The sequence below is a fragment of the Motacilla alba genome, chromosome 10 (genome assembly GCF_015832195.1).
Source record: "Motacilla alba alba isolate MOTALB_02 chromosome 10, Motacilla_alba_V1.0_pri, whole genome shotgun sequence".
NCBI lineage: Eukaryota > Metazoa > Chordata > Aves > Passeriformes > Motacillidae > Motacilla > Motacilla alba.
The window spans coordinates 14,324,628-14,336,795 of NC_052025.1; the positions used below are offsets into that span (position 1 = coordinate 14,324,628).

At 43.4% G+C, this 12,168-nt stretch overlaps 1 protein-coding gene across 4 annotated transcripts in view; it reads left to right on the top strand.

Annotated features, from left to right (window-relative positions):
* Positions 1-12,168, top strand: part of SV2B (synaptic vesicle glycoprotein 2B) — a 60,791-nt gene that overhangs the window by 37,785 nt on the left and 10,838 nt on the right. For all 4 annotated transcript variants that reach the window (XM_038147058.1, XM_038147057.1, XM_038147055.1 and 1 more), the window contains 5 exons: positions 6,115-6,295; positions 6,906-7,057; positions 8,900-9,033; positions 9,766-9,855; positions 11,977-12,087. In XM_038147058.1, coding sequence (XP_038002986.1) covers positions 6,115-6,295; positions 6,906-7,057; positions 8,900-9,033; positions 9,766-9,855; positions 11,977-12,087 — 668 coding nt within the window. The remainder of the gene's footprint in view (positions 1-6,114; positions 6,296-6,905; positions 7,058-8,899; positions 9,034-9,765; positions 9,856-11,976; positions 12,088-12,168) is intronic.

Below are 12,168 nucleotides of genomic sequence, written 5' to 3' on the forward strand. Positions count from 1 at the left end.
CCAGAGCTGCAGTTGTGTTATCTTCATTTCACAGTTCACTAAACTGAGACAAGGAAATTTTTAAGGGCTTTGCCCATAACTGTAAAACAGCTACACCAAGGCTGGGAATAAAATTGCTTTTTCAGGCTCCCTTCTCCTTTTTGTGATTTATTAATAATTTTTAAAGGAAAATATAATATTATGGACTCTTAACCTCACAATGGCGGATTAAAAAAAACTAGTAAAAAAGATCCTATTAGTAATTATGCTTTTATGTAGCAACTCAAGCTTGGCTGTGTGAGCCAGGTTAAATAGAATGTGTACAACATGCCTGCTTTTAGTTGTGTGAAGAGGATGTTTTATTATCAGCTGAGATATAATCTGGTCGCAGCTTCTCATTGCCCTGAATTCACCTGATATGACAGTAAATCCTAATCCCCTCTGCAGAGCTCGATGGCTTTTCTCCACTTCATTTTTTTTTCCCCTCTGGCTGAGCACAGACAAGCCCAGCCATGGCTCCCTTGCTCTGCCACAGTTATTTGCTGCCTCTTTTGCTCCTCCATGGCCATGGACCCCCAACACAGGGGCCACCACACCCTGATGAGACCTGCCCATGTCAGGCACGGATTCTTGGCTGCAAATTTGCTCTCAGTTGGAAATGCTCAGCCCAAGAAGTGTCATCACCGTGAGCAGTAGGGAAAAAATAAAGGTATTTTGGTTTTGACATTTGAGAACACCCCACATTTTGTGTAGGTCTGATATGGGGATGAATGGCTGCGTCCCCATCTGTAAACACTGTGGGAATTTCATCTGATGCGTTCCAGCGTGAAAACGTGGTTTTTTTGGTTTTTTTTTTTTTGACGGGAAAGGATTTTTGGCCTCCTCTGTTGAAATCTTTGCTGTAGCAGAAGGGTTGGGTGGGGAGAACCAGATGGTCCCACGAATACTGTGGTGCTGGACAAGTCCCATGGGGAGATGTGCAGCCAGCTGAGTGTAAGCACCACCCACGCCCTGCTGGCAGCGCCGAGCCCGGCTGTGCCTCGCCTCACCCGCGCTGTGCCACAGCCCCACGGGCCCACCCACCCTCCCCAGCTCCAGCTGCACAACCCCCTCCATCCCAGCGGCCAGATATGCCCAATATCCACGCACAGATCTCCCAAAATAGAGTGCTGCCTTCCCCATGGGAGATTCCCTTCTCGGTGCCAGAGGCGCGGGCTGTGGAAGGAGTCTCCCTGCTTGTATTAACCAACAAGGAGAGTGCAATGGGACGAGCCTTTCCCTTGAGTTCCATTTAAAAGGTCAAGTTGATTCATGGGGAAAGCATTAATAAATCTTCCAGGAAGAGCAGATTGAAAATTTCAGGAAAAAGAAAAGCACCCCCAGCCTTCAGCTCATCCTCTGTCAAGACCCTCCCATCACTATGGTACAAGAGAGTCAGCACAATCACTACTTTATCTCTCTTTTAATTACTTACAATTGGATCCTCTGCCTTGCCACATCCATCTCCCAAATTGCCCAGATCTGACTCACAAAGTTTTCTTTGTGTCCATAAGGTGTATCCCTAACAGATTCTACACCAGTAACAGTATTTTAATTCTGTTTTTATTACAATTTGAATTACAATACATATAAGGTCCTAATAATTTACTGTTGTCCAAATGCTTTCCCTCTTCAAGAGCCTCTTTTTTTTACTGTAGGGCTGTACTGGTGTTGGCCTGGGATTGGAAGGAAGGTAGGAGCTTTCCCATTCCTGTGGTTACTGGCTCCATGCAAGCCAGAGACAGCCCTGGGCCCAGGCAGCTTCCTGACCTCCCTGACAGCCCCAAGGCTGTCTCTTCTCTTCTGTTCTTCAATTCTTCTCAGTGAGCTATTTGGCTCAAATAGCTCAAATGTTCTATTTATTCCACAAGTCTCTGTCCTGTCTTTAAAGGGATTATTTTTAGATGTGCCTCTTTTTTAAGAACCTTAATCCCATTAACTAACAATAAGAAAAATTCACACTTGTGATGCAGATTTAGGTAAACCTTGAATTTTTTGTTTGGTTTTTTTTTTTTTCTGAAACCCTTAGAAGTCTAGTTTTAACTATACTGAATCAGTAAAAATACAGTTGAGAACACCCAGAGCCATACACTGTATCTGCAGTATATTCCTTTCCTTTTTCCTAGAGCTTCAGCTTTTAACTTCAAATTCCTGTCTAATACAGAGCAAACAATTTCAGTAAAGGCTAATAAATTTCTTGGTGTGAAAATGCTAAATATGTTACCCCTTTTCTAGTGGGAATAAGCCCAGTCAGTGGTCACATATTTTCCTTATAACTTCAGCAATGGATGAGTCATAACCCAAAATTTATTCATAGAATTTCAGCTCTTTGGTTTTCCACCACATTTATGGGAGGCTGTTGCAGACTTTCCCACAGGCATTCATTATACTCCAGGACTTGTGGAATAGCCTGCAAATAATGGCTTATTCAGAGTTGCCTTTAACATTTCATCTGAGCACCTTATGTGTCAATTGGGAAGCTGATCCCTCCTAGCACAGTCTAAGTCTGTGTGGTTTGAAGCCAAGTTTAGAAGTCAAGGTTCTGGTGCAGACCATTGTAATATTGTACTGTAGAATATTTGATGGACAGAACTAGCCCAGCAAAATAAATACCACTTTTCTTGGTCCAACTCTCCTTAAAATTTTAGTTTCCTTGACATGAGCTGGATCTTTTTCAGAGGTAGCAACCATCTCTGTGTTCTCTGGAAGATTGTCTCCCTGCAAAGAGGCTGTTTGAGTAACTATTCCACTCCTCCCTGGGTCCCTGCCACCTTGTTGTCAATCCAGGGCACAGCAATCTGCAAAGCAGACGTTGTTCTGCACCCTGGGTCCCAAGATCCATCAGCTGACAGAGTGTTCTATAGCAGCTACCCCAAAATTTTAATTACATTGGCCAGAACATGCAGTCTTCACCAAAAAAAGACCTCTCCATGATAAGGAAGTGTTCTGTTGATTTTGTTTCTACCCTGAAGCACAAATTTCCATAACCAGGATCCTCCCCTTAAAACTTGGCTAAGTAGACAGTCTCTGGTTGTCTCTTTCCTTTTCTACAGATTTTTATTGTTTTAAATTTCTGGGGGATCATGCATCAATTGATTTATCATATACAATAACTAATTAAAGCAACATTCTCTAGATGAGTTTGTGACATTATCAGCTCTGCTGTGGTTTATCTGCTCACTGTGTGATGGATGCTGTGTTGCAGAGATCCAATCTTCCTTTCCATCCTAAGTTTGGGCTCCTTAGTCAGAACCTGCAGAGGTTTGCTTACAAAAGCAGCTCCACTTGATGTTGGATTTCAAGCACTGCCACATCCCACACTGAGCCCACTCTTCTGGCCAGACAATAGGCTGCCCCTCACCAGTGACTGCAGTAAAACACCAGCCAGAAGACAGTAACAATCTCCTCCACCTCCTCCTGACCTGGGACATTTTCCATTACTAAGAGGATTTGGATGAACATCTGCCATTCAGGGATTTTCTCCGGAAAAAAAAAAAAAAAAAAAGAAAAAAAAAAGAAAAAAAAAAAGTAAAGAAAAGTTTGGCAGATCATTTTTTCTTCCTCACCAGGGTCTGGCAGTGCTGGCAGGGCTCACTGTCAGATGTGTGGCTGTGATGCACTAGTGAGTAGATACAGGGCTTATCATCATTTTCTTCCGCTGGCTGGCATCAGAGTTGCTCCATTAAATGTGGCTCAGGAGCCAGGGTAAAAGCATTGAGCCATCCAGCACTGCATTAAGATCCTTCCTTCAGGAAGTTTTTGGACTGTTTTTGCTTTGGCTCACCCTTGTAATTTGCACTTCAGTGAACAAGCTGGAGGTCAAAGTTAATAGAAATAGAGATCCCAGACTCTGAGATGTGTCTGTATCTTCTCTTGAGATCAGTACCTGAAACCTTTACACAACTTCAGACCTCCTCACCAGGACAGCTTGGGTCAGGAGGGGAGGGCATGGAGTGCAAGGATGGGTTGCACAGAGCCATGTGCTCATGGTGGAGGTACAATTGGCCAAATCAGGCTCCACAATTCTGGTACAAAGGCTTTTAATAGACAAGAACAGATTTTTTTTTTTTTTGCCTTTGACACACAAGGCATCATGTGGATTGAAAAGAATCACTCACAGATAGGTGACCCCACTGTGGAATAGGGAGATTTAAGAAATCCAAACTTTTCCCCATCTGATCGATGTGATGCAAGTGTCCTTCAAATGCTGCAATGGATCTCTGCTGCATAGCTTTTAATTTAGTAATGCATTTTAAATCAAGTGAAGGCATTTGCAATCAAAAGGAAGACAGGATCAGCTGCCAGATAACTCTGCATTAGCTCTTAGCTGGCTTTGCTGGATGGCACAGAGCTGCCTTCAGCCACCAGACTGATTGTTTTGTTTAAACATTAATAAATTACAAGAACATTCATTGCCACCTTGTTTTCCAAGTGTATTTGACAGAACAGGACCTAGGGAAGGCATTGGCTCTCAAGAGAAGCCAAGCTTCGTTCAAGGTGAGGAATGAATCTCCAAAGAGCCAACCATGCCTGAAAAATGTTTCTTTTAGCTGTATTTCTTCAATCAGTGACTAGGAATGTTTCCCATTAAGGCAGTGCATTTACTTGCTCAGCATCCAATGCCTTCACTTGGGGCCAGGGATGCAGGGAACACTGCTGCTTTCCTTCAACCCCTGCTCAACTGGGTCTTGAACCTGACATGTCCACAGTTTCCAAACATCTCAAGCATCATCCTTTTCCTTCAAGAACTCCCTGCACTGCAGGGAAAGCAGAAAGTTCTGCTTTTCCAGCAAGCAGATGTTCTCCATCCTGAAATAGCTCATCCCATCTGGACCCCATCCAGCTGTGGTCAGGCCCCATCAGGGTCTCCACAGCAGGACTGTGCAGCCTATGGACACAGGCTGCAATCCTGTCAATGGGGTTTGATACTGTGCAGGAGATATTCTTGGGAGCAGCCTCTTGTACCTCTGTGCTCCCCAGGAAAAGCTGTGGTTGCAACCAATTTCTTCTGAACTACATCTGGAAAGTAGATAAAATAAATGAAGAAACATACTTCTGAACCTTTGAGCATTATGAACTGATGTTATTCACAGTGGTACCTGCATAAAAAAAGGCAATAAAATCTGTGGCCCTTCTGCAGCAGTGGCAGTAGAAGAGCAAAGGACTGCTGCCATGTTCTCCAGGAGAGTGGCAAGCACAAACTGAGCAGGGTACAGGGAGACTACCCAGGGTGGAAACCCATTCTCTCCTATTCAGCCTGGCACTAAATGAGTAGTTGAGACTGTCTTTGAGGACCCCATAGTAGAAAATCTAGTGAAGTCAGGTTAAAAAGAAGAATCCATCTTTCTTAACAATGTTAGAGAGATAACTTTATAGAGCAAACTGTCCAGACAAGCCTTAGATTCTCCCTTCTCCTGAAATTTTCAGATCAAGACTGCACTCTTGAATAAGCTGTCCTTTAGTTAGACACCAGATCTTGGCTCAGTAACGAAGGAAGTAGCTGAGCTGCACGACGTGAGTCTGGGTAACAGACTGATCCTTTCAGATACAGCTGGGAAAAGCAGAGAGTGAAAGAGACGAAACACTGCAAAGAGATTTAGCCATGCTTCATCAGTCTCTCTGCTCTCACAGCTTTCTGAGCATAAACAGCAGCCTGACAGAGCCTCTCCCTACACATCCTCCATCCCACTGCACTCAGGGGGGTCAGAGGAGTTAAGACATCAGACTTCTGTTGTATTGTTGGTGGCACATAGCTGGGACACGTGCGTCCTAAGCTGCTTATGCCTGGCCATTGCTTACGTGCAGGGGATATGTGAGCAGCGAGGTTGGGAAGGAAAGATGTGGGTCTGGTCAAATGAGGGTATGTCCATATTGCCTGAAGTGATGCAAGCTCTCAGGCGTGAGATAGGAAAATTACTGTCCTGCCAATGGGCAGAGTTTCTGGTGTCTGAGATTTGGGGTGGTTAGGAGTATCTCTACTTTATTGCACAGCGTGCCAGGATGACATCAGCTGCCACTTGGGCACTTTCAAATCTGCTTCTATGCTGTGTACTATTTCCACCCTGTTAACAAGCTGATTGTCTCTCTCCCTTCCAGGCTTGATAGTCTACTTAGGAATGATGGTGGGGGCTGTCTTGCTGGGTGGCCTCGCTGACAAACTGGGAAGAAAGCAATGCCTCATCATATCACTTGCAATCAATGCTGCCTTCGCGTTCCTCTCCTCCTTCGTCCAGGGATACGGATTCTTCCTCTTCTGCCGCCTTATCTCAGGCCTCGGGTGGGTACCTGGTGAATCTGGCCTGGAGGAGCCCCAGCACAGCTGGGCAGTGTGGCTGTGTGGGGTGGGACAAAGAAAGGTGCTCAGGACATGCATCCCTGGTGCCCAGCCAGGATGGCATTGCCATTTAGCACGTGTGGCTGTGTTACCTCACTCTTGACCCTTAGAGCTCTGATGGTGGGGAAGTTTGGTCATTGATGTTCTTCTGGTACTGACCAAATTGTGCAGTAATGTGGGTGAGGGCTGAAAAATGCCCTCCTTCAAGGCCTCCAATGAGACTCTCAGCAGTTCCCACTGGCTGCCTGTATTTTTCCTCCCTAAAATGAGTGATCATGAAATAACAAGAGGAGGTGTTTAAGCGAAGAGCAGGGTATTACTCTGGGTTTGTACAACCTACAGAAAATTCAGCTTTTAGAGCATGAGAAGGATCTTGTTCATCTTTGATGTCTAAGACCAGTGCAGCCAAAGAGAGATCTGCATTTTTCCTCCAAGTCTCACTTCTGAGCAGCCCATCTGTGAGTGTGACCTTCCCTCATTAAACATGCAATCCCAACCACAAAGACATTGAAGCAGACTCTCATTTTTCTAATGTGCTGTTTTTTCTCCTCAGTATTGGGGGCACCCTCCCCATCGTGTTTGCCTATTTCTCTGAATTCCTGTCTCGTGAGAAGAGGGGGGAACACCTGAGCTGGCTTTGCATGTTCTGGATGATTGGTGGCATTTATGCTTCAGCAATGGCTTGGAGCATCATCCCACATTACGGTAATTTGTGCTTTTGAATTTCTACACCACCACATTCCTACACCACCCCAAACCCTTGCACAGGTAGTGACAGTTCTTACACATCCCAGCATAAATATCACTGAGAATAATAGATACCTGAAGTGCTCACAGAAGGTCTCATAAATTGACTGCATGATTGACTGATGGATACTATGCTGCAGACAGGACTGAATGGGGTTGCTTTCTATCTAAAGTCTCAAATACATCCCTTGAATTACACTGCTGGAGCCTGAGCTCTTAATCTAAATGTCAGCTCATTCAGGGAAAAAAAAAATTGACTGAGATTATATTGCAAAAATTGATCCAGTTATCAAAAATAAGCAACTTTAATTAGGGAATTACTAGATGCTGTGAATGACAGCAGTGAGGACAGCACATGTGCTTTCCCTTAGCCAAGTGTCCACACTGTCAGGGCTGTGTACCTGGTGACCCATCTGCCCAGCATGTGATGGGCTGAAGTCACTTCTGACTTCACCTAAATGGATGCAGGAGTGAAATGGGTTCCCTGCCCTCAGCTGGAAGTGGGAATGAAAAAGTAGATGGCTGTAAACTGAAATTTACTTGTGCTCTGAGAAGCAAAAGTCTGCATGTTGCATGGAATTCCTTGTAACTTGTATATATAACTTAGGAAAACACCAGAAGCAAATATCTACTGGAAAAGATTAATACCCCCAGTATTCAGTGACACCAGCTGTTTGCAAAATCCTGTTTGAGGAAAGTAGGACAGTTCACAAAACCCACAAAGGAAACCACTAACATTGACCTATCCATCATTTCATTTTTAGCACATTTAAATCACATTCAGCATAAAGAAATATTCATGCTTTTGATTGACATGACAGAGATGTTGGAAGAAATAGGTAAACTTACTGGAGTGCTTTCAGGTAGAAATAATTCTTTTAACTGCAACAATATTTGCTTTTAAAAGCTCTTAGTTATTTACATTACAATTATTTTTCAGATGACTTTTTGATATTGTGTTTTTGTAGCTTCTTTTTTTATTTCTAATGTTCCACCTCCTCTTTTGGAACTTTGTGAAATCATTAGAGCACCATGACTGGCTCAGATGAGACCACTGCAAAACCCATTGCTTGATGATTTCCTTATTATGTGAATAAAATTTTTATAGAAAAAAAATTATTTTAACACTCATGAGATTTGAGCCTAGGGAGAGTGAATGGAGCAATGTAAGAGAATGAGGCTATACTTTCCAGTTTTTAGCAGGGGAATACCTAACTTGGTCATACACCAGGAAAAAAAAGCAGGAGAAGGGTATCCCAAAGGCAGGATTAGGATTTTGATGTTTTTGAGTTTGAACCCCAGCTCAGGTTTTTGTAGGTCTGGAAAAAAATAAATTTGCTTTTCTCGCTCACTTCCATGAAATGTGAAAAACATATGTGATGTAGGAGATGGAAAGAAGCCATCTCTACTGTGCCTCTCAGATCAGAGATTTAACCTTTGTATAGCTTCCCTAACATCACTGAGAAGCAATCAATTATGGCTCTTATTCCTGCACCATTTTCCAGCCTTACTTGCCTGTGGCTGCTCTGAGCTGTTCCTATCACTAGGTTATTTCTAAACTCAAAGATAAAAGAAGGTTTTTAAAAGGCAGAGCCTGAGCATGCTCCAATTTCTGCAATGAACATGAACTTGCTGCTATCTACTGAGCATGCTGTCGAGCCTCCAAGAGCCACCAGTACTAAGAATAGCAAACTTTCAACCTGTCCTCATGTCATACAGAGCTGCAAAGTTCTGCACGAGCAGAGCAAAACTCAGAATTCCTGGTCAGTATTTTTACTTGCTGACTCTTGCTGTTTGCAGGCTGGGGGTTCAGTATGGGAACCAAGTACCACTTCCACAGCTGGAGAGTCTTTGTGCTCGTGTGTGCTCTGCCCTGTATCGCCTCCCTGGTGGCGCTGAAATTCATGCCTGAAAGCCCACGTTTTTTGCTGGAGGTAAGATGATTCATCTCTGATATCTGCAGAGGATGACAGGTCCCTAATGTGTCACTGTCTGTCTTTCTTTGTCCCATCAAACGCACAGAGGCAAAGCCAGTCCTGTGTGTCTACCCCAGCTCCACAGACTGCTTGAACCCCAAAGATTGCAGACTGTGGGGTCAATCACTGATGATTAGCGTGTCACTGCCAGATGGGGTACAGAAAGAAGGTAGTGAGAGATGGGAATTTTATGTCCAACAAAGGCACTTTGAAAACATCTCACAGAGTTTGGGCATGGAACTACTGAATCCTGGTGGTAGAGCAAAAGGTAGAGTACATTTTACTGAGTAAAATACTTAAACCTCAGAAATCTTAAGCAAGTTTCTGTATCTCCACTTCACAGGTAGGAAATGCAGTAATACATAGTTCAAGCCTGCAAGTCTTTAGCAGAGCTGGGATGAGAGTCCAGTTCTCCTCATACATCTCCTCTTCTTTCATATGTTTTTAAAGCTCTATCCCTGACCCTTTTTATGCCTCAGGCAGTTTTAGGACAATGCCTTTCTCCAGCACAGATATGCTGCACTCTGTGAATACCAACCATGCCTTCAGCTCTTCGTGTTTCATGCAGCTCAGGCTGTCTGTGTGCTTCTCTACTATGCTGCACCTCTAGAATTGCTTTCTCTCTGTGCTTTGATAAATTACAGAGCTGGGAGCTTGAACACTTTCTTTCCTTCTCTTTGGTGCTTTCAGATTGGTAAACATGATGAAGCTTGGATGATTCTCAAGCAAGTCCATGACACCAACATGCGGGCCAAGGGCGAGCCAGAGAGGGTGTTTACGGTGAGCTGAGCAAAGCCATTGGTTGAGAAAAGCTGGACATACCCTCCTTAGTGCAGCACAGCATGACTTTATTTCTCCTCAGGACTCTTTCAATGTAATCTCTCCCCCAGCAACCAGAAAAAGGACTGTGAGAAACATTTTGTGGGTTTAAACTTAGATGCTAGTCTGTTTTTCCAAGAATTAGTCAAGTCTGTCAGTTGCAGCAAGTACTCTTCGTTCCTGGTGTTACTCTACATCTTTTAGATCAGTGATTTCTCAATTATGCACGTGTTTAATTGGCTTGCTCTAAGAAACTAATACAAAATAAGAGACATATTAGCCATGTGGGAGACCTGAGTCACTCCTTTCTCCATTCTGGCTTCTAATCAAAGTCTGATTAAACTTCACGTACTTTCTAATGAGCTTTCCAAACTCCACCTGCCTCATATCCAGTCTTTAATCTCTCCAAGGGAAAGTGGGATGAGTGGCTATTACTCATTGGTCTGCTGCGTTTTGTGAAAAAGGTCACACCAGCAGAGTCGTTAACAGTAAAATCAGAGGAAAGGTTTATGCTGGGGTTAGCTGCAAATTACTATAATTCAGTGTTAAAATCCTGGTGAGCCAGCCAGGGAAGAAGTCTTGGTTTGTTCTTTTAAAGATGACAGCACACATGCTTTTAAAGAATGGGAAAAAAGGAGATACACTTATGGGTGAAACATGTATTTTTGATCAAGAGGGAAAGCAATGTTCCATGTTCAGAAGGGTTGTCAGGAGACTGTGCCCCTCCTGAGTGATCCTTCAAGGAAAATAAAATTTCATATCTGAGCATGACAATTGCATGGAGGTTGATGTAGGATCTTAATGAGCATGTGTTATTTTTAGGCTACCAACCACTTGAGTAATGCAAGCCCTGATAGCAAAGGTGAGAGAGACGTTTTCTTCAAATCCATCACCGGCTTTGCTGGAACGCTGAGCTGGGAAATGAGCTCAAATATAAATATATATAAATTTATATATATATATATATCTCACAAAGTAGGGCACTATGAGAGTCTGAGCTGCATAGGAGAATGAAGGAGCAGCTGTACAGCCTCCATTAGTGCTCGTTACTCCATGCCAGAGTCATGACTGCAGTGGAGGAGCCGAGCTCGGCGTCGCACCTCGAGGCGCCGGCTGAGCCGAGATGTGCTGACACCCACTGGCACAGGAGGGTGATCAGTGCTCCTGGTGGGGCACAAACTGTCAGGGTTTGTGCTTTTCTGACAGGCCAGAAGTCGTCGGTTTGTGGTGAGTCAGCCTGTATGGGACAGCTCCCAGATCTGACATTTAATGGGTGCCAGGAAGAGGAATGTGGAGACTCCAAAGCTGAGCCAAGGCACTCGTTCACACTCAGAAATTTATTCAGCAGATTTTCGCCTCCTCCATGTGTTTACAAACAGCTCTGTTTTCCTTGAATATGTCCTTTAATTAAATTTACTAAGCAAATACTTACTGGGATCCATTTGTAAGATTTCCTGAGCAGTCCAGTTCAGGTATTCAGCAGTGAAAATTCAGATTCTTTTGGTGGAGCAAACTGCATTGCGTGGGCTCACTTGATGGCAGGATACATTTTCAGCTGCAAAGATTCCCATCTACACATTCATTTGTCATAGAAGTTCTGTCAGTGGTATTTGAAAGATGTTGAATGAGAAATATTCCTGCTAGTTGTCTTAGAACAATGAAATCCTGAGGACACAGTTTGGGTACAAGTGGCTGATCTTGGAGACAATTTTTACTGTACTTTCTGAGTAGTAATTTGTAGTGGGAATCTGAAGATAGAGAAACAAGGCAGTAAACAGGTACATTAGCCAGCAAATGAAAGATTAAAGTGGATATGATGTACTTAAAATATTTCATGGAAGAAGAGAGAGAAAGAAGATGAAGGGATAGATGAAAAGAAGGAAGCAAGGCCTACTTCTGTTAATAGTCTCTTACTGTAATTAAATCAATGAGCTCAATTGCTAATGCTAAGTTTCAAGGAAAAAATAATAGGGGTTATTAGGTGGAAACATTGCCCATAAAACAGTGGAATTTAAATCCACCCAAGATCAATTCTAGAAACTGCAGTCCAATTTTTTTAAATTTTTTTTTTAATTCCTCCAGGTTTCTTATATCAAAACTCCAAAGCAAGTTGATGAATTTATTGAAATCCAGAGCTCAACAGGGACCTGGTACCAGCGGTGGCTGGTCAGAATCACAACTACTTTAAAACAGGTAAAGAGAAGAACAAAACTTCAGACAGTGGTCCAGATCCTCTTTACTTCAGGTCATTGTACGTTGCAACCCTGACTCCCA